Below are 23421 nucleotides of genomic sequence, written 5' to 3' on the forward strand. Positions count from 1 at the left end.
CGTGACTCACTAAGTTAGACATAAATCTAGTCTAGTGTGAACTCATGCCACATCAGACCCGTGAAGATTCCGGGGTAGAATAGGTCTTCAGCAACCCATGCTTGCCCTAAAAGGCGACTATGCTTGTCGTAAGAGGCGACTAACGGGATCGGGTGGTCAGGCTCGCTCACTTGGTTGATGCATGTCATCGATCCCAACTGCATAGATCGATGCTCATGAAGTCAGTCACTGGATTGTTTGGTCGAGACTCGATTAATTACAGACCGCCGTCATATAACTGGAATATTGCTGAGTTCGGCGTAAAACAACAAACCAACCAACCAATCATGCCACATTAGACCTGCATGAAGTATATCTTTCAAGCTGACACAACGAGGTGTAAATGAAATACTGTTCAAGCGGCGTTAAACAAAAGATATCCACAGTTTCAGGATTTCCTAATCTCATTAAAATCAGATCTTAGTTCTCGCTACCGGTAAACAAAGATCTGAGGACATCCCATTATTGGTCACGTCAGACCGACCTTTCGCAAACTTTGACTGACCAATGGAATGACCAATCAGAAGGAAGCTTTTTCGTGTTTTACGGCACTAATTTCAAATTGGCGACTACGCTTCGAAACATATTTTGACAATTTCTCGATTACAAATTTGAAACCTAAACAAAAGAACATTCTGGAATGGCTAATAAATATTCTAGATTGTATGGATTCAGTCGTTAAACCCGTAACTATCGTTCGGAATAGCTCGTGTTAAAGTTTTCGAAATTGCATGATAAGAAATCACATTCCGACTGTCACTTTCATAATATGGTAAGCGACGCTCTGATTGGTCGGATGAAAGGTCGTTCTGACGTAACCCCTAATGGAATGTCTTCAGATCTTTGTTTAGCGGTAGCGAGAACTAAGGTCTGATTTTAATGAGATTGAGGATTTGCAAATATGTGATCATAATGTTTTTAAGACCCATTTAAATTCGGTTCAATGTTATTGAAACTCAACCACTCACTCGCTCATCTCGACCCTACACATGACTTAATTATGATTATATTTTAAATATTTTACAGACAAACCATGACGCAGATACTGCTGTGCACACTGGTCTCCTGCCTCATCACAACAGCACAGAGAGCGTCTGGACAGGAAGTCGACACCACGCATGGCAAAGTTGTTGGTCTGAGAGCTTCCGTCCTTGGCAAGTCCATCGACACCTACTATGGTATTCCTTATGCTAAACCCCCCATAGGTGATCTTAGGTTCAAGTACCCACAACCAATTGACCCTTGGCGACCGGAGGTCAAGGACGCACTTTCAATGAAACCATCGTGCCATCAAGCAGCTCAATCTGCATACGGAATGCCTTGGAGAGCAATTCCACCCCTCTTCAGTGAGGATTGTCTCTACATCAATGTATGGGCGCCAGCTAATGTCACATCGAATACGAAACTCGCAACCCTGGTATGGATCTATGGTGGAGGGTTTGTGACGGGATCTATTAACACGCCTTTGCATAATGGTCAGTATCTTGCTGCTGAAAACAACGTCATCGTGATGTCCATGAACTATCGCCTGGGTGCTCATGGCTTCTTATATCTTGGACCTGACACGTTTCCTGGTAACCAAGGTCTCATGGACCAGGCTCTTGCCCTGCAGTGGATACAGAACAATGTTGAAAGATTTGGCGGAGATGCAAGCATGATCACCTTGTTTGGAGAAAGCGCGGGGGCAGCATCGATTGGGCTTCATTTGTTATCGCCCATATCACGCGACTTCTTCACGCGGGCTATTCTTGAAAGTGGGTCCCCAGATGCAACATGGGTATCGATGGAACCATCGAAGGCTATCAGAAGCACCAGAAGACTTGCGGAGCTGTCGAGCTGTTCTGTAATATCCGATGCTGACATTTTCCAATGTATCAAAGACCTGCCTTCAGAAACGATATTACAATATCAGGCTCTTGTTTCTGGTGTTGGTTCTGACGCATTCATTCCTGTCGTGGATGGTCATTTCTTACCAGACACTCCATCATCTCTCATGCAGAAAGGCCAAATGAAGCAAGCGGAAATACTTCTGGGAGTGAACGAAAATGAAGGCATTGTATTCCTCTTATTACTTATGCCAACAATATTTTCCCCGTTTGCAAGTCAACTAAATGTCAACAGAACACAGTTTCGAACGACTGTAGAAACGATAGCAGCATTCAGTGGTCAGTCATCAACTATGGTCGAAGCAATTATGGCTCAATATGCTGACATTCATGTCCCCTCTCTACATCAAAACTACGTGGACAGTGCGGGCAGCGTCTTAGGAGACAGTTACTTTAAGTGTCCAGCTGCCAAATTTGCTGATTCATATTCTGCCCAAAACAACGTTTACTTGTATTCCTTCAATCACAGGATCTCCTCGTTACCACTGCCGCCGTGGGTGGGAGTCCCTCATTCGTTTGAGATCGAGATGGTGTTTGGGCATCCTCTTGGCAATGCCTTTATTGCATCGGAGGCGGAGAAGTCAACAAGTCGCAGTATGATGACATATTGGACGAACTTTGCTAAAACTGGGTAAGTACTTCTTGTAGATATGACAGGACGACTGATGTTGTATATTTGGCAGTGAGTTATCTGATGCGCCTGTAAACTGAGACTCACATGTATGCCATTTGGTGACTGTCTGTTTGTCTAAGGCCACAAGCTTCTTGGCGTCAGCCTGTAAATAATTCAGTTTAGGAGCAGTTGGGTAGCCTAGTGGTTAAAGCGTTCACTCGTCACGCCGTATATCCGGGTTCGATTCCCGACATGGGTACAATGTGTGAAGCCCATTTCTGGTGTCCCCCGCCGTGATATTGCTGGAATATTGCTAAAAGCGTTGTAACACCATTGAAATATGACATGAATTCCTCTGCCTTTGCCACTAGTGATCCTGAACTTGAACGTCACACAAATATACAACCGCCTCTGTGGTATAGTGGGAAGAGCATCTCTCCTGAGACCGGAAGGATTGGTTTGTTGGGACGTGTTTAACGCCAAACTCAGCAATATTCCAGCTATATGACGGCGGTCTGTAAATAATCGAGTCTGGACCAGACAATCCAGTGATTTGATATCATGAGCATCGATCCACGCAATTGGGGTCGATGACATGCATCAACCAAGTCAGCGAGCCTGACCACCCGATCCCGTTAGTCGCCTTATACGACAAGCATATTCTCCTTTACGGCAAGCATGGGTTGCTGAAGACCTATTCTACCCCGGAATCTTCATGGGTCGAGAGAGACCGGAAGGAAGCTGGTTCGATCCTCTGGCTTTAATGATAACAAATGATCATCATGAATTGAATAAAATTATGACTACAAAGCTCGGAGTCAGTACAATGTGTCTGAGTGGAATATTCATGTTAAATTGCAGCATTGTATCTTAGTGGGCTAGAACATTAAACCGATATGAATCTGGACCAATTAAAGCGTCCACACACATGTATGGATGCCGCAATGTAAGTGTAACAATCTTGAAAGCGACATTATGCCCCATTTCACCTCATCTCGCATGATTTTAGAAGAAAATCTGTAGAATATAGCAAGTACGTCCTTTCGCCACGTTGGAGTGAGTGAGCATGGTTTTACGCCGCTTTTAGCAATATTGCAGCAATATCATGGCGGGGGACACCAGAAATGGGCTTCCCACATTGTATCCATGTCGGGATTTGAACCCGGGTCTTCGGCGTGACGAGCGAACGCTTTAACCACTAGGCTACCCGACCGTTAGAAACGAGACAGATGTGAAAAGGCCAATATTCATATTATATACTCAACAACAAAAGTTCCTGTGACACAAATATATAGTGTTTTTTCAAACAAGTAGAGTTTGGTTTTCAATATTGTAGTACATGTATGGAATCAAGTCACAAAAACGCAACTGCTACAGAAAAGCATGCATTCCATTCAAAAGTTGATTTTTATGCAGTCCCCATGCATTTCACTACCCAAGAATGGGTATAAAAACATGTGCGTTGACGGGATTCCATATGCATTGTTTAGCATTGTGCTGACAACAACCACACAGAAAAACAACAAAATTACGCTATTATTCAACATTACGAAATGCCACGCCTTGTCCGAAAATGAGCGTCTGCGAGCCATTGGTATGCTTGAAGCAGGATCGAGTCAACGTGATGTTGCAAGACAATTTAACGTCCACAGAAACACTATTTGCTGTTTATGGCAACGTTGACAACTGAGTCAGAGTTAGAGACCATCCTCGGAGTGGCAGGCCACGCTAACCAATAATCGACAAGACAACTGGATTCGAACAACACACCTACGAACTCGATTCCAGCCAGCAACAGTGACTGCAAGAAGCATCCCTGGCCTTCGACTAATATCTTCACAAACCGTACGTCGCCGCCTCAGATGTGCTGGGATTGGCGCCAGACGTCCCATTTTGACAGTAAACCACTGTCAAGAACGTCTACAGTGGTGCAGACAGCGTCTACGCTGGACGGCAATGCAGTGGGGACAAGTTCTATTCACTGACGAGTCTCGTTTTCACCTCAGCCACAGCGATGGACGGATTCGAGTGTACCGACATCGAGGTGAACGTAATGTCAATCATTTTGTCATGGAAGAAGATCGGTTCGGCGGCGGCAGCGTTATGGTATGGGTGGGACTACAGCAAGACAGAGGACCCGTTTCATAGTGGTAGAGGGAAATCTCAATGGACAGTGCTACCGCGACGAGATCATCGGCCCTGTTGTTCTGCCGTTTTTGCGACGTCATGGCCGGGGTATTACCTTTCAACATGACAACGCCCGGCCTCATATTGCTTGACTTGTTCAGGATTCTCTTCAACAAAACAACGTGAATGTCATCCCCTGGCCGGCTCGCTCCCCTGATCTCTCACCAATTGAGCACATGTTGGATGAGATGGATCGGCGCCTTCGACGTCAACCACGTGTTCCACAGACACTCCAGAAACTTCGAAACATGCGCCAGCAGATATGGACAGATATCCCAAAGGACTTTGTGCGACGCCTGGTCCATTCCATGAGACGAAGATGTGTTGCTTGAATCGCAACCAGATGTGGACACACACGCTATTGATTTGTAAATTGACATTTTTGCATGTTCATGTTTTTTTTAAATGAAATCACATTTCCTGAAGTCAGTATGGCAAATTAAACCATTTAAACACTTACATGAGTCTTTTATCTGTTGCAAACCGAAATTGTTTCAGATTTGGTAAAAAACATAACTTTACATTAAATCTTAGTCAATGTCACAGGAACTTTTGTTGTTCAGGATATATTGATTATGAAGCCACACTATCAATTATTCGCTGTGTTGCTGTGTGTTGTGTGTTCTTTATATCTTGATGTCTTGTTGTGTGCTGCTGTGTGTTGTTTGTTTGTTTGTCTGGACCAGGCAATCAAGTGCTTGACACGCATGGGATACGATGACATGCATCCATCACCCGATCTAACGACAAGCATAGTCGCCTTTTACGGGAAGCATGGATTGCTGAAGACCATTTCTACCTTTTCTTTCTCCGTTGTGTGTTGTTGTGTGTGTTGTGTGTGGTTTTATGTTTCACTGTATGTTGTACATATATATGTCTTTATGTGGCGTCCATATGCTGTTTGTACTATATGTACACCACATGCCCCTGAAGCAGGATAGTGATATAGCTGAAACACTGGACCCATATATATAAATAGACAAGGTACGTCGCTGGCCATCTTGGCCGAAGTTGAAATCGGCTGTATCGTTTAAATTAAATGAAAATGTGTGCATGTCATGTTCACAATACCTCCACACCTCCCTCCAAATACCACCTGCATGCCACAAACCTTTATTTTTGGCAATTTATTACCTATATCAGTGGGTGATTTTATCGACGTATTGGCTCAGTCGCGCCTGTGGGCCACGGAAGTAATCAAATAATCTCCGCGCTCAATGGCCTCGAGCGCTCTGATTAGTAAATATCCCCATGTGCGTTTGTTATGGTTGGAGCGCGGACCAATCACAGCACTCAACGCCATGTGAGTCGTTGATTGAAATTATTTGTGCCGAGAACTTAGAAATCACACCAGCAAGTGGACAATTGTTATGATGTTAAACGGGAGCCACTCTTTTTGACAGCAACCCCAACCTGCCGGAAACACCCAGCTTCCAATGGCCTGGATACAACACGATGGATGAACGCTTCCTTGTCTTCTCTGAGTCAGGACAATCCACAGACCAGGGCATGAGGAAGCCGCAGTGTGTTTTCTGGAACCGTCTCGTGCCACTGATCACCAAGAAGGAGGAAACATCTACAGGCTCCGGCAGTAGGTCACGTTTCTTACTGTTACACATACCGTATTCGAAGGTAGTAAGCGCCCAGGGTGCTCTCAAAATTAGAAATCGGGGCTCTTATTAGAATATAATTTTGGTGAGATTAAAAACGAGGTTGAAAGATTGTTAATTTTGTGGTTTATGCTGACAGCCTGAAATGATATGAAAGAAGAATCTGTGTGTATTATACACGACAGATATATTTTCGAGAATTAATTTGCCCATATTTAAGGGTACATATAACAAACGAGTGCGTATTATACACGAATAAATATGTCTTGTGTACATTGATCAATCGGAAAGGGTGCTAACTGGGATTGTTCACTAGCCATTACATTAGCAAATAACGCCGTGGGCGCTTTTTAGAGCGGAGCGCTTATTACGTCGAATACGGTATACGTGTCATAGACTAGTGTGGGTTGTGGGGTAGTCTAGCGACTACGGCATTGAATTCCGGTTGTCATTCTGAAGGCCAGGGTTCGATTCGCCTTATAGGTATTGTTATGAAGGACAGACCCCTTGTATTGCTATTGCTGGTGCATGATACAATAAATGTTTTATTATATACTTCAGTGTGAAAGACTGAGTTTTCTGAAGGTGAGAAAAGTGATATTTTCATTGCAGTGAACATAACACATGATATATTACTGCAGTGACCATAACACTTTGACGGAACTATTGTCATACAAGAGTTACATCCCCTTAAATTGTACCCTTTATCGTAAGTGTTGAAGTGTACACAAACTGTTGACGTCCATGTTGCATGAGGTCCACATTGACAAGGCAAATTAATGACAGGTGGTCAATTATGGACTTAATATCACTTCTTGACGTACATTTAACTCGTCCATCGAGACGGTTCGTTTTCGCAATGCACCTTTTTTTTTATTTGTCCAGCGTATTCTTTCGCTTCCAACAGCGGTCCACTTATTTTCAAAAATATTTTTTGTTAAGGTTGATTTTGTATATAATCATATTTTTATGTATGACACAGAATTTTCGTGACCCTAAATATTTTTTGATACTTTTGGTTTTACTTTTTTAAGATTTTGCAAAAAAGACTATTCTTCTTTTTCTTTTTGTGTTAGGTAGGGAGAATTTACGTTTCAATGTTTTACATTTGTACTGAAATAATTAAATTTTCCTGTAGGCACCTACACAAAAAGTATATAATAAATAGGATATACTATATGTCTCATGAAATATGATGTTTCTGTCATCTCGTACAAATATCTCCCTTAAACGTGCTGGAATATTGCTGATTGCGGCGTAAAACAACCAACCAACCAACCAACCTTAAACGTTAGTTGATTTATCGTTGTTAATGTGCATTAATGCAATCGGGCTATCTATTTAGTATATTTCGACTTTACCAGTATCCGTCCGCTCTCAACGGCCTTTTGACAATTACGAGTCGGTTCCTCTGTGGGTGAGGCGTTACTCTAGCATATGCGGCGTAATCGTTAACTAAGCACAGCGACAGGTACATTGTGTGAAGCACATTTCTGGTCTCCCCTATCATGGTATATATGTTAGAATATTGCTAAAAGCGGCTTAAAACCATTCTCACTCACTCACTCTGGTAACGCATTCGACAATTTGTTGGAAGTTTGATACACACTTCCTAAAACGCATCTTCCCGAGGCAAGAGAGTTAACTGACTGTAAAAGTCTAGTTTCCACCCCTGCCGAACTAGGCTGGAATTACTGGGCTCGATCGTAGCGCCACCAGTGGCTATTACCAGTTATGTCCCCTCTAAGCCTCTCCTATGGACCAATCAATTTCCACCTCTCGTATCACTTGCGTTTGCATCACACAAAATGGTGGCGCCCAGTCAGGACGATCTGATCGATAATCAAGATCTATATTGTGAGAAAACGGGTCTTACATCGCGAAATGCATCAAATCACGTGAGCACCTTGATAACAAAATATCTGCTGACAACGAGTTGGCGGTGCACATGCTTTGCAAATCTTTCAATCGACCGAAATCTGACGACAGTTTACGAACCGGATTTCGATTTCGGTGCGCGAGTTTGATTGGACTATGCATAGACTCGTTAGTCCAGCCAAAATGAAACTCCATAATACCAGCCTAGTTCGGGAAGGGTGGAAACTTGACTTTTATAGTTAGTTAGTTGCCTCGGGAAGATGCCTAAAACCATACTCACTAAAACATTTAATAGTTGCAATCAATTATTGTCGATGACCATTATTACGAGGCCAGGCGTCGTCGTTGTGACGTGACAGTGTTTCTGTAACTATATCTCAATGTCTGACTCGTCTGTTTCAGCAACAAGTGAGAACGTTGTCTACACATGTCACACCAGTGGGAGCAGGATGTCATTTACCGTGAACATGTGTCTAGTTGCTGTACTTGCATCTTTAGTAAGTGTTTGAACTTGGAGCGATATCTTCAATGAAATCGTGTTTGTGGTCACGTGTAGCTGTAGGTCTTCCAGCCTTTTAGTCTAGATCGATGACTATATCTAATGAATCAGCTGACACGAATTGGCACATACAATTCGAAAAAGATCAGTTGTATGACTATTCCTCTAAAACCAATTTACGCCTTAAAAGCGTGGAGATTCATATTGCTCATTACGGAACAGCAAATATAATTAATTTATATAATCAGGTATTTTAATTTTTCTTACTTACTTGTTTTTGTATGTAGCTTAATTGTACTTACATGTTTGTAAAAAAAACACACAAAAAAAACACCATCAGTCGGATGACATGCCCCAAATTAGTGTATAGCAAATCCTATTGTAATTTGTTTGTTTTTGTATGCATTTTTCTTTCATACCATTGTGTGTAGGATACCGTGTTACCGTTAGATGTCCTCATGTATATGTATGTACAATTTGTGACACCTATTGTTGGTGTATGTCGTTGTGATATCACTGGAACATTTCTAAAGCCAAAACTATAGTCACACACTGTGCGTATTGTATGTACGTTAATGACATGGGCATGCGATAGGACTATTAGAATTAGAATTAGAATTACCTCGTTGATACCGCCGTCAAATCTATAGAAAACATAGTTCTGCATTGAGAACACATTTTTACTCCGAAATATATTCATGGAAAGGCAATGCAATGTGAAGTTCAATCGCAAAATTAAAGTAAGGGAATGCTGGAATGTGATAATATATTAATAGTTCTCCTTCGCTGACAAATAATATCTTCATGTATTGGATGTCTTTCTCCAGCAGTTATGTGCTGGAAAATAAACTATTATACCATATTCAGTTGTTATTGTCGCATTGTTGATTCCAGGACGATGACGCAGTCTGTCTCATTGTTATCATTCCCGAACACTCGTTGCAAACACATGCAAAGGCAAGTCAAGTGCTGCTAGATAAAATGCGGAATTGTATCGGCCATCATGTTGGTCAGTGATACGTCAAGATGAGAAAAGATATACGATAAATATAAATAAACGGACGGCCAAAAGAAACGTTACCAACGATATTTCTAGGATAAAATATGACCAACACAATTTGAGTGAGTGAGTGAGGTTTTACGCCGCTTTTAGCAATATTCCAGCAATATCACGGCGGGGGACACCAGAAAAGGGCTTCACACATTGTACCCATATCGGGAATCGAACCCGGGTCTTCGGCGTGACGAGCTAACGCTTTAACCACTAGGCTACCCGACCGCCCCCAAAACAATTTGAAGCAGCAATAACAATTGTATTGTAGAAATTCATCATTCAGAACAGTAAAATGAGAATTTACTAATTCAACAACAAAGTCCTTGACCTCCAACAGGGACATTTCTTGACAAGGGGTCATTCGTCCAGTATTCGATCAACAACATTGGTTACAACTTTAAGGTGACGACGGCCAAGACCGTTCAATACGGCCTTCATATGACCTTCATGAGCGGCAATGCATCTTCGAATGCAGCGTCGAAGTGAGTAGACAAGCGTCCCCAAATCGACTGCAGGTATCCGATTCCATTCCTCACGGAGGGCAGCGATCAACACTTGTCTCGTGAAGGGAGGATGTTGACGTTTCTGAAGACGACGCCCCAGCTTGTCCCAGAGATGTTCTATGGGTGACAGATCTGGTGATCGAGCTGGCCACGGCAGGACAGTCACGTTGTTGGCGTTGAGGAAGTCTCTAGTAATACGAGCTTTATGGGATGTGGCGTTATCTTGTTGGAACACCGTCCGTTGTTGACGCTGGATGAAAGGAAGAACCACTGGCCGTAAGATATTGCCAATGTAGCGTTGTGCTGTCAAATTACCTTCGATGATGACAAGTTCCGTCTTCTCGTCCCCACAAATGCCGCCCCAGACCATCACACTCCTCAGATGAAGTACCCGTAAAAAGCTGTCATCCTGCGGGGTCGTGATACCAGTCTGGTAATGGTCATCTTGGAGCAGTTCATGTCAATGGCAACCGCTCTCTGTGTTGCTTCCATCTGCAGCATACCTATGGCGCTCTCCCTCTGGACAGCGGTCAGTCTTGGCATGTTCGTTGGTGTTAATCATCGCAACCAATGATAGGGAACAGATCCGTGCGTAATTTATATACGGAAATTGCACGATAATTTGGGAAAGAATGTTTTTAAAAAATGCTGACAAAAAGCAATATCTCCCAAAATCCGCAAAGCACGTGCAAAGAACGACAGAGAGCATGAAGGCTGTATTCATGAGATGTGTTTCTTTACTGTTTTTGAACAAGTTGGCATCTTGGTTTCAAAGTGGCAAATCAGTTAATGTTGGTAACGTTTCTTTTGACCCTCAGCTTATTTATGTCGTTCAGATATTTGGAAGGATTTGTTCTCTCACAGCTGCTATAAAAAAAGAAATCGTCGCACAGTACTTCTATCGGTATACGATAAAAAGCGGCGAAATTTGTTGTTTTTCAACGCAGAATAAATTCTTGGACAACACTTCCGGGCGGATGTTCTATCATTGGACCACGGTGGCTGTCCATGACGACATAGTATACAATAACTCGTAATTGTTCAGAGGTTTCAAATGACAATAACATATATCTTATATGACAGATTCTTGGGTGGTGGTAATGCTTTAATCTCTATATTTTACCCTTGTTTGTGTGCTCTTGTTCTCTTCAGCAACAGTTCAACATATCCGATAACACTGACCCAGCCTAGCTCTAGCGGGATTCTCCTTGACTAACACTTAGTCCATGAAAACCTTTCCTTCAAATATTTTTGTTTTCAAAAGAACCTTTCCTCTTCTGCTGTTTTCATTTGTGGAATCAAGGAAACCAGACTTGGTTAAGTTTGATATAGACTTGCTTTGGCTGTTATTGAATATTTATAGATATCAATCAAGTCTAGAACGATTTGGCAAGTACAGTATTGTTATATTTCTACCCCTTAAAGTAAACAGTGTTCTGGGCTCCATTGGATTATATTTTGAATTTATAGCTCAAATAAGAATGTCGAATTACCGACCATTGCCCAATGTCAATACATCGTTGATGCTGCTCTATACTATCACCTATTTATTATAATCAATTTGACTAGTATGTACATTACCCCAATGAGCATGTATTTGATCACACACTTAGCATTATCCAATACTATTTTTTTATTTTGTGATGAATTTAACTGGATCAGCCGTAACATGGGATATTAATTATCCATCGATATCTTTCCTTGTTGGTCTAACTATATCTACAAAATATAAATAAAATCCAGCAGGAGCCCAGAACAATTCTTAATTTCAGTGTAGAGCTGAGGAAATCAAGACTTTCTCAATGATTCTAAACTCGAGTTGGACTCCTTTTTTTTCTAGGGTGACATGTCACACAATAACAAGTCCAGTTTGGCCCCCGCCCGGGATCCCGTCCGTCACATCAGCTGACTTTTGGTTATATCATCTAACATGGCCAACTAAGTGTCTCAAGTAAACAAGAACCTAATCAGTGAGGGGTCCTTTATCGAAGTAGTCAGTGCAAACATCAGAGAGAAATTCCTGCAGTGTATCGAGTGAATCAGATCAAAGTACTGGGTCGACATCAAACAGTAGATTACATATTATGTGAAACCTTTTATTATAAAATTAATAATTGATATTGATAATCTTTTTTACAAAATGCGTTCTGAAAGTCATGTTCAGCAGCTTAAATATCACTCGGGCTTCGAATAGCTTTCATAAATTTACTGTTTCAGCTAATGTTCCTGATCTAGGAAGATACAGTCAGTAGACTTTCACAGCAGTCTAATTTGGATATAGACATAATTTGCCTTCATATATACTGAGTCAAATCAAAACTTCACATTTTTAAAAGTAATCCCATATATGACAGTCAACGGACAAATGTATCAGAGAAGGTAATTTTTAATCATTAATGTCCAAAGAAGGACTTAATTAACGGTGGTAACCATAATTTGTTCCAAGCACCTACGATATTCGGTAACAACATCAATAATTTAAATCATAAGTCCAAAGCACGGGAATCTGATGGCACACAAGTTCAGTAGCGTGTATGGCCACCATGTGCATTGCCAACTGCCAGACAACGCCTCCGCATGGACCTTGTGATGTTTGTGAACACATGTTTGGGAAGACGACGCCATTGTTGCTGCAAAATGGTGCCAAGATCTTGCAAATTCTGTGGTTGGTTCTGGAGAGTGCGCAGACATCTGCCAAGAGCATCCCAGATGTGTTCGATGGGATTGAGGTCGGGAGACCTTGACGGCCAGTCCATGACGTTGACTCCTGCATTCTGAAGAAAATTCCTTGTCAAAATTGCTGTTTGGGGTCTGGCATTGTCGTGTTGGAAGATCAAACCGGGTCCATGTGCTGCCATAAAAGGCAGAAAGGTTCTGGTGCCAGTACCTGGTCGCGGTAAGCAGCAGCGTTGAGGTTGCCACAGATGACAAGAAGCCTGGAACGTGCATTGCCACAGAAAGCATCCCACACCATGACACTTCCGCCTCGAAATCTGTCAACTTCCTGTACACAATACTGGGCGTAACGTTCATGACGGCGCCTCCACACCCTCGCCCTACCATCAGCAAATCGAAGATTAAATCGGGATTCATCACTGAAGACGACTTGATTCCAATTCCTCTGAGTCCATCGTAAGTGTCGCTGTGCCCACAACTGACGTTGACGTCTGTGTAATTGAGTCAGAATCGGCCCGCAGTATGGCCGCCGTGCTTGAAGGTGAGCAGTTCTCAAACGGTTTCGAACAGTTTGCGCACTGAGTCTACCCCTAAACAGTTCATTTCTGGTTGATGTAGCCGTCAAAAATCGGTTACGGAGGTGACGTAAGACAACCTGACGATCCTCTGCATGTGACGTCACACGTGGTCGACCTGGCCGAGGGCGATCAGCGGTGGTACCCGTTTGCTGTAGACGCGTCTGTAAATCATAAACAGTCCGTCGACTACAACCCATCGTCCTTGCGACTTCAGCTACGGACGTTCCCGTCTGCAACATGCCGATGTCACGTTCACTTTGCACATAGGAAAGGCATGGCATGACAAATGGCCGTAAAGACTTTTGTTTTCTTGTGTTTTTCTTTTTTTGTTAATGACTTAAACACGTGCGGTATTATGGCCACGTGACCAGTTGCACGTGAAAAAACACTTTTGCCACTATAGTGCTGTGCACATTTGATCGATTTTGATCGATTCACCTGCACAAAAACGGGTGTTATCTGAAGACAATACGTGGCCATTACTGTTTAAATACACAATAAGGGCCCACAATGATAACTGGTCAAAATGTTAAAATTTTAGGATTGTGAAGTTTTTAATTTGGTTCAGTATATATACCTGTGGATTTGCCAGTACTAAACTGAACTTGGCACAAAGGATGCAAGGTGAGGTTTAAGTGTTACATGTAGCACTGTCAGTCAGCAGGCGGCACAACTCCTTTTTGAAAATACAGTATCATTTTTGTTTTCCTGAGTTTACCATGTCATAATCATTTACTTATCTTTTGGAAAATAATTCTAAATACATCGGCTCAGTCTGATGTGTTGAGTGGGTGGGTAAATTAAACGAATGTTTACCGATATGGCTTTGTATAAGATTATGAGAGGCAGTAAACATGGGTCATGGGCCGAGACATCGAATATCTGTACCGCTGTAGGGATGAAAAATCGCCCAATACTTCAATAAATCGATGTCCAGATGCCGGGATATCGTACTTACAACAAGACTAAACCTCTACAGTACGGACACCGTGCACTGCAGCCTGAATGCAGGCATGTATGAATGTATATGAATATGTTGTCTGTGTACTGAATTGCCGACGTGGGATGATTCCTAAGATCAACCTTGAACACGGACCCTGGCATCGTTTTGACGTATCTGTATTTCCCGGGAGGAGCTGTGCAGGGTCCGTTTAACTACATGTGCAGGCTTCACATCCGTCGCGGACTCTGTCGTACCACCTCGTAGATGTCAGCATATTGTTTCTGGGCCAAGGAGCGGATATAACGGTCTCGAGTGTTGGTGTTTACAACACTCTACTCACGGCATAATGGGCTGCGTGCTCGATAAACTACCAGTTCGTCCATAAAGAACATTTCTGTAAAATACTTTTTTTTTTCAAAAGAACTTTTCCTTCTCTGATATTTCGGTCGTATTTATGGATTGTGGGTTTCAGTTGTAGGATTCAGTTGTGGGTTGAAGCTGTGTGTTGTGAGTTGAAGCTGCGGGTTTCAGTTGTGGGTTGAAGCTGTGGGTTGCTTTTGTGGATTGTGGGTTTCAGTTGTGGGTTGAAGCTGTGTGTTTCGGTTGTGGATTGAAGCTGTGTGTTTCAGTTCTGGATTGAAGCTGTGTGTTTCGGTTGTGGATTGAGGCTGTGTGTTTCGGTTGTGGATTGAAGCTGTGTGTTTCGGTTGTGGGTTGAAGTTGTGTGTTTCGGTTGTGGGTTGAAGTTGTGTGTTTCGGTTGTGGGTTGAAGCTGTTGGTTTCAGTTGGTGGTTGAAGCTGTCGGTTGTGGATTGTTGGGTTCAGTTTTGGGTTGCAGCTGTGGCTGGAGCTAAGGGTTGCAGTAGTGGGTTGAAGCTGTGGGCTGTAGGTTTCAGTTGTGGGTTTCAGTTGCGGGTTGAAGATGTGGGTTGCAGTTGTGGATTGTGGGATTCAGTTATGGGTTGAAGCTGTGGGTTGTGGTTTGAAGTTGTGGGTTATGGGGTTCAGTTTTGAGCTGCTGGTTGATGCTGTGGGTTTCAGTTGTGAGTTAAAGCTGTGGATTTCAGTTGTGGGGTGAAGCGTTGGGTTTCAGTTGTGGGTGTAAGCTGTGGGTTGTGGGTTGAATCTGTTGGTTTAAGCTGTTGGTTTTAGTTGTGTGTTGAAGCTGTTGGTATCAGTTGTGGATTGAAGCTGTTGGTTTCAGTTGTGGGTTGAAGCTCTGGGTTTCAGATGTGGGTTTCAGATATGGGTTGAAGCTGTGTGTTTCGGTTGTGGATTGAAGCTGTGTGTTTCGGTTGTGGATTGAAGCTGTGTGTTTCGGTTGTGGATTGAAGCTGTGCGTTTCGGTTGTGATTTGAAGCTGTGTGTTTCGGTTGTGGATTGAAGCTGTGCGTTTCGGTTGTGATTTGAAGCTGTGTGTTTCGGATGTGGATTGAAGCTGTGTGTTTCGGTTGTGGATTGAAGCTGTGTGTTTCGGTTGTGATTTGAAGCTGTGTGTTTCGGTTGTGGATTGAAGCTGTGTGTTTCGGTTGTGATTTGAAGCTGTGTGTTTCGGTTGTGGATTGAAGCTGTGTGTTTCGGTTGTGGATTGAAGCTGTGCGTTTCGGTTGTGATTTGAAGCTGTGTGTTTCGGTTGTGGATTGAAGCTGTGTGTTTCAGTTGTGAATTGAAGCTTTTTGTTTCGGTTGTGGGTTGAAGCGGTGCGTTTCAGTTGTGGGTTGGAGCTGTTGGTTTCGTTTGTGGATTGAAGCTGCTGGGTGTCGAATAAAGGAAACTAGTCTTTGTTCAGTATGATATAGGCTTGCCCAGGCTTTGAGTAACAGAAATAAATTGTATATATATAAATGCCACAGTCATGGCGCAGGACTACATGATTGAAGACCAACTGAACACAGAAGGGTTGAGGTAAAATCCTATTTTATTTAGCAACTGGATACACGCCCTACATCACTTCTGTTCGGTAGTAGACAGTAGATGGAAGCAAAGGCAAGACCCCGTAGATCGCCGTGGATGGCATAAATCTGATCTAAGAGATGTGTAGAATGTATCATCCGCATACAGTACAGTAGATTTAGGTAGCTGTTGGAGACCCCTGTCGGTGGTGACGATTAGTAGTCTTCTCAGCTGACTCATAGATTGATTTGATAGAGATTTATACTACCAAGAGATATCTAAAACAGTAAACTCGTATACCTCTCCACCTACGAAGAACTTCTAACAGCCATGCGTGTCCACTATTACAAGTGTCTGCAGATAAAAGGTCTTAGTAGCTTCAGTGATTCTGACCATTCGATGTCCCGGTCCCTGGTCGTTATTTGATGTCACAGTTTTACTGTTTCTTCAGTTCAATGTCACGGTCACACCAGAAATGTGTTGCGTAGAATATTAACTGGACCCAAAGTGAAAATGAAGTGAAACATACTCGTTTTAACTCCACATGAAATCACTATTATGACGTCTTTGCATGCCGACGCTATAAATAGGATGTCACACTTCCCAGATAGAAGAGTGCCAAGTTTCAAATGTTTCCATGTCAGCAATATTCCAGTTATATGACGGTGGTATCTACATTACTTCTATGAACATGTACATGATCACACACTTACTAATATTCAGTATTATATAGTTCTATTCTATGGGGAATTTAACTGGATCAGCGGTGTTATGTGATAATAATTTTCCATCGATATCTTCCTTGGTGGGTCTGTCAATATTTCACATTCAAGAGCACATTTGACATAATTCACTGAATCACGTTGACTGAATGTCTACATGTACATACAAATTGAAGACTTTGACAACCATTCCAAGGCAAGATGTATTTTAGCCATCATTTACGTGTGGGCTTGTTCCGCTGTTGAGATGAAACATTAACAACGAACAGCACAGGACACAACTCATACCACACAAGAACAAGTTCAGTATGGCCCTTCGGTTGGAACTTTCCTGTTCGACTGCTTGTAAAATCTGATATCTCACCCCACAGCTAGTAAATACATATTCTCTACTGAATACTCGGGAATACTTATTCTCTGCTGAATACTCGAAATAGAGGGAGTGAGTTTTTTTGTACTACATATGTATATGGTCTCTGTCTGATCAACTGGCTTCAGGGCAAAAGTTTTAAAACGTGCCTGCTTGTGCTTAAAGATTCATACAGGTTACACAACACATATCTCAAAACGGTGGGAACAGTGTCCCGCATACTTACAGGCTACACACATATATATCTCACAAATGTGGGAACAGTGTCCCGCACACATACAGGCTACACAAATATATCTCACAAAGGTAGGAACAGTGTCCCGCATACATACAGGCTTTATACATATATCTCACAAAGGTGGGAACAGTGTCCCACATATATACATGCTACACATATATTTATCAAAAAGGTGGGACCAGTGTCCCGCATACATATAGGCTACACACATATATCTCACAAAGGCTACACACATATATCTCACAAAGGCTACACACATATATCTCACAAAGGTGGGAACAGTCTCCCGCACACATACAGGCTACACAGATATATATCTCAAAGAGGTGGGAACAGTGTCCCGCATACATACAAGCTACACACATATATATCTCAAAGAGGTGGGAACAGTGTCCCGCACACATACAGGCTTCACACATATATCTCACAAAGGCTACACACATATATCTCACAAAGGCTACACACATATATCTCCCAAAGGTGGGAACAGTGTCCCGCATACATACAAGCTACACACATATATATCTAAAAAAGGTGGGAACTGTGTCCCACATACATACAGGCTACACACATGAATATCTCACGAAGGTCGGAACAGTGTCCCGCATACATACAGGCTACACACATATAAATCTCAAAGGCTACACACATATATCTCACAAAGGTGGGAACTGTGTCCCGCACACATACAGGCTACACACATATATCTCACGAAGGTCGGAACAGTGTCCCGCATACATACATACAGGCTACACACATATAAATCTCAAAGGCTACACACATATATCTCACAAAGGTGGGAACAGTGTCTCACATACATACAAGCTACAACCATAAATATCTCAAAAAGGTGGGGACAGTGTCCCGCATACATACAGGCTACACACATATATATCTCAAAGAGGTGGGAACAGTGTCCCGAATACATACAAGCTACACACATATATATCTCAAAGAGGTGGGAACAGTGTCCCGAATACATACAAGCTACACTCATATATATCTCACAAAGGTGGGAACAGTGTCCCACATACATATAGGCTACACATATATATATCTCACAAAGGCTACACACATATATCTCACAAAGGTGGGAACTGTGTCCCGCACACATACAGGCTACACAGATATATATCTCAAAGAGGTGGGAACAGTGTCCCGCATACATACAGGCTACACACATATATATCTCAAAAAGGTGGGAACTGTGTCCCACATACATACAGGCTACACACATATATATCTCAAAAAGGTGGGACAGTGTCCCACCTACATATAGGCTACACATATATATATCTCACAAAGGCTACACACATATATCTCACAAAGGTGGGGACAGTGTCTCACAGACATACAAGCTACAACCATAAATATCTCAAAAAGGTGGGGACAGTGTCCCGCATACATACAGGCTACACACATATATCTCACAAAGGCTACACACATATATCTCACAAAGGTGGGAACTGTGTCCCGCACACATACAGGCTACACAGATATATATCTCAAAGAGGTGGGAACAGTGTCCCGCATACATACAGGCTACACACATATATATCTCAAAAAGGTGGGAACTGTGTCCCACATACATACAGGCTACACACATATATATCTCAAAAAGGTGGGACAGTGTCCCACCTACATATAGGCTACACATATATATATCTCACAAAGGCTACACACATATATCTCACAAAGGTGGGAACAGTGTCTCACATACATACAAGCTACAACCATAAATATCTCAAAAAGGTGGGGACAGTGTCCCGCATACATACAGGCTACACACATATATATCTCAAAGAGGTGGGAACAGTGTCCCGAATACATACAAGCTACACACATATATATCTCAAAGAGGTGGGAACAGTGTCCCGAATACATACAAGCTACACTCATATATATCTCACAAAGGTGGGAACAGTGTCCCACATACATATAGGCTACACATATATATATCTCACAAAGGCTACACACATATATCTCACAAAGGTGGGAACTGTGTCCCGCACACATACAGGCTACACAGATATATATCTCAAAGAGGTGGGAACAGTGTCCCGCATACATACAGGCTACACACATATATATCTCAAAAAGGTGGGAACTGTGTCCCACATACATACAGGCTACACACATATATATCTCAAAAAGGTGGGACAGTGTCCCACCTACATATAGGCTACACATATATATATCTCACAAAGGCTACACACATATATCTCACAAAGGTGGGAACAGTGTCTCACAGACATACAAGCTACACTCATAAATATCTCAAAAAGGTGGGGACAGTGTCCCGCATACACACAGGCTACACACATATATCTCACAAAGGCTACACACATATATCTCACAAAGGTGGGAACTGTGTCCCGCACACATACAGGCTGCACACACATATATTTCACAAAGGTCGGAACAGTGTCCCGCATACATACAGGCTACACACATATTTATCTCCCAAAGGTGGGAACTGTGTCCAACATACAAACAGGCTACACACATATATATCTCACAAAGGTGGAAACAGTGTCCCACATACATACAGGCTACACACATATATATCTCACAAAGGTGGGAACAGTGTCCGACATACATACAGGCTACACACATATTTATCTCCCAAAGGTGGGAACTGTGTCCAACATACAAACAGGCTACACACATATATATCTCACAAAGGTGGAAACAGTGTCCCACATACATACAGGCTACACACATATTTATCTCCCAAAGGTGGGAACTGTGTCCAACATACAAACAGGCTACACACATATATATCTCACAAAGGTGGGAACAGTACCCCGCGAACATACAGGCAACAAAAATATATCTCAGAAAGGTTCGAACAGTGTCCCGCACACACACAGGGTACACATATATCTCACAAAGGTGGGACAGTGTCCCACATACATACAGGCTACATACATATTTATCTCACAAAATTGGGAACAGTGTCTCACATACATACAGGCTACACATATATATCTCAAAAAGGTAAGAACAGTGCCCCGCATACATATAGGCTACACACATATATCTCACAAAGGCTACACACAGATATCTCACAAAGGTGGGAACTGTGTCCCGCACACATACAGGCTACACACATATATCTCACAAAGATGGGAACTGTGTCCCACATACATACAGGCTACACACATACATATCTCACAAAGGTGGGAACAGTGTCCGACATACATACAGGCTACACACATATATATCTCACAAAGGTGGAAACAGTGTCCCACATACATACAGGCTACACACATATTTATCTCCCAAAGGGGGGAACTGTGTACAACATACAAACAGGCTACATACATATATATCTCACAAAGGTGGGAACAGTACCCCGCGAACATACAGGCAACAAAAATATATCTCAGAAAGGTTCGAACAGTGTCCCGCACACACACAGGGTACACATATATCTCACAAAGGTGGGAACAGTGTCCCACATACATACAGGCTACACATATATATCTCAAAAAGGTAAGAACAGTGCCCCGCATACATATAGGCTACACACATATATCTCACAAAGGCTACACACATATATCTCACAAAGGTAGGGACAGTGTCCCGCTCACATACAGGCTACACACATATATATTTCACAAAGGTCGGAACTGTATCCCACATACATACAGGATACACATATATATCTCACAGAGGTGGGAACTGTGTCCCACATACATACAGGCTACCCACATATATCTCACAAAGGTTGGAACAGTGTCCCACATACATACAGGCTACACACATATTTATCTCCCAAAGGGGGGAACTGTGTACAACATACAAACAGGCTACATACATATATATCTCACAAAGGTGGGAACAGTACCCCGCGAACATACAGGCAACAAAAATATATCTCAGAAAGGTTCGAACAGTGTCCCGCACACACACAGGGTACACATATATCTCACAAAGGTGGGAACAGTGTCCCATATACATACAGGCTACGCACATATATCACACAAAGGTGGAAACCGTGTCCCGCACACACACAGGGTACACATATATCCCACAAAAGTGTGACAGTGTCCGACATACATACAGGCTACACACACATATATCTCACAAAGGTGGGAACTGTGTCCCACATATATACAGGCTACACATATATATCTCAAAAAGGTAAGAACAGTGCCCCGCATACATACAGGCTACACATATATATCTCACAAAGGCGGGGACAGTGTCCCACATACATAGAGGCTACACACATGTATCTCACAAAGGCTACACACATTTATCTCACAAAGGCTACACACATATATTTGAGAAAAGTGGTAACAGTCTCCCGCATACATACTGGGTACAAACAGCGAGAAATGTTGCTGTTAATATTGTGATATTTTTTGTGTAATAAAAATGCTCAGAGAATTCTATAATAGCAAATATATACTATACTTGATGAAATAAGTTATATTTCTTAGCTGGTGGAAGCAAGACTCCACATTAAAATTGTCTGACTTATGAAAAGAATAGATTGGCGTAGAGGCACAGAACACTTTTACAAATTGAGGCACATGATCGTTTACAATCCTCGAACATGAATGCCACAAAAGCCTTTCCATATTCATAAGAAATCTCTTCCAAAACCAGAGTCGATTGTAGTATTCAGACTATATCACGAGCATGTGTTTATGAATCACTATCAAATAGTGATGATCGAAGGTGTTTGCGAAACGATGAGCGCACCCTGTCCTACCGGTTGAACCCGTCACAAACGCATGCAAAGGCATGTCAATTATTCACCTGAAAAAAGATTTATTAACAAGCACGTAGAGGTCGAGTTTTTTTTATTTTCATAAAATTATGAGCTGTGTTATTTTTTCAAACAGATCCTGTCCCGAGTTTCGAGATCCACAGCCCCTTGCTGAACTGTGGTTCCCGTGTAAGGTCACACTGACATCGGCTAGGCTTGCCATAACTCAACTTGCCTAAACGGGGACTTTATGCAATCACTGATGCTCTGATATTTCCACTTACAATTCATGTAAACTGAACTAAATCATAATCCTTGCAAAGTCAAACGGTTCAAGCTGACATTCTTATTTAGGATGTTTTAGTAAATCGGCGTGTTTGTTGGATCCACCATAAAGTATTGTAAGATAATGTAAATATGTACTGTCTGTACGCTAAATTGTTTGAGTGCGTTTTACGTCCTCCTTTTTTACATTATAAATTCACAAACGTTAGAAGTATTCCGCGTATGAAACGCAATATTCTGATGAAGCTGTTAGCAGTGTTCGAAATACCTGCCTGCCCGACCGTCCGACCGTCCGAGACGGGTTGATTTCAACTCGGGCTGCCAGATTTTCAAATTCCCCTGCCCGACGGTCGGGTTATATTTCATATGTAAAAAATATTCTAAATATTTCCCGATGATAAGCATTAATTCACATGTAAAGATGAATGATTAAATGTAACTAAAAAGAAACCCAGTTAGCTTATCCTGAGAAACATATGATTATAGTGGGCAGGCGGGTTTTGGTCAGGGCAGGCGGGTTTTGGTCAGGGCTGGCAAGTATTTCAGGTAGCCAGTCCAGTGGGCTGGCTGAAATTGTTGGGAGTTTCATACCCTGCTGTTAGTCATGTTTGCTGTTACGATGGCACATGTACACACAGGAAGTACTTATAGAGCATCTGTTTCCCTGAGCTTGCTTTCGGCCAAACACTTGAGTCAGGCCATGGTATATATATCCCGCATCAGT

At 42.3% G+C, this 23421-nt stretch overlaps 1 protein-coding gene across 1 annotated transcript in view; it reads left to right on the forward strand.

The window, feature by feature from the left end:
• The window catches only part of LOC124124696 (acetylcholinesterase-like), a 37213-nt gene extending 27635 nt beyond the window's left edge, over positions 1-9578 (forward strand). The window contains exons 2-4 of the mRNA XM_046487921.2: positions 1066-2556; positions 6129-6316; positions 8616-9578. Of these exons, the coding sequence (XP_046343877.2) occupies positions 1066-2556; positions 6129-6316; positions 8616-8722 (1786 nt within the window). The 3' untranslated portion in view covers positions 8723-9578. The remainder of the gene's footprint in view (positions 1-1065; positions 2557-6128; positions 6317-8615) is intronic.
• The last annotated feature ends 13843 nt before the right edge of the window (positions 9579-23421 follow it).

Source organism: Haliotis rufescens, unplaced genomic scaffold (assembly GCF_023055435.1).
Source record: "Haliotis rufescens isolate VD_foot unplaced genomic scaffold, xgHalRufe1.0.p SCAF_14, whole genome shotgun sequence".
NCBI classification, from domain to species: Eukaryota; Metazoa; Mollusca; class Gastropoda; order Lepetellida; family Haliotidae; genus Haliotis; species Haliotis rufescens.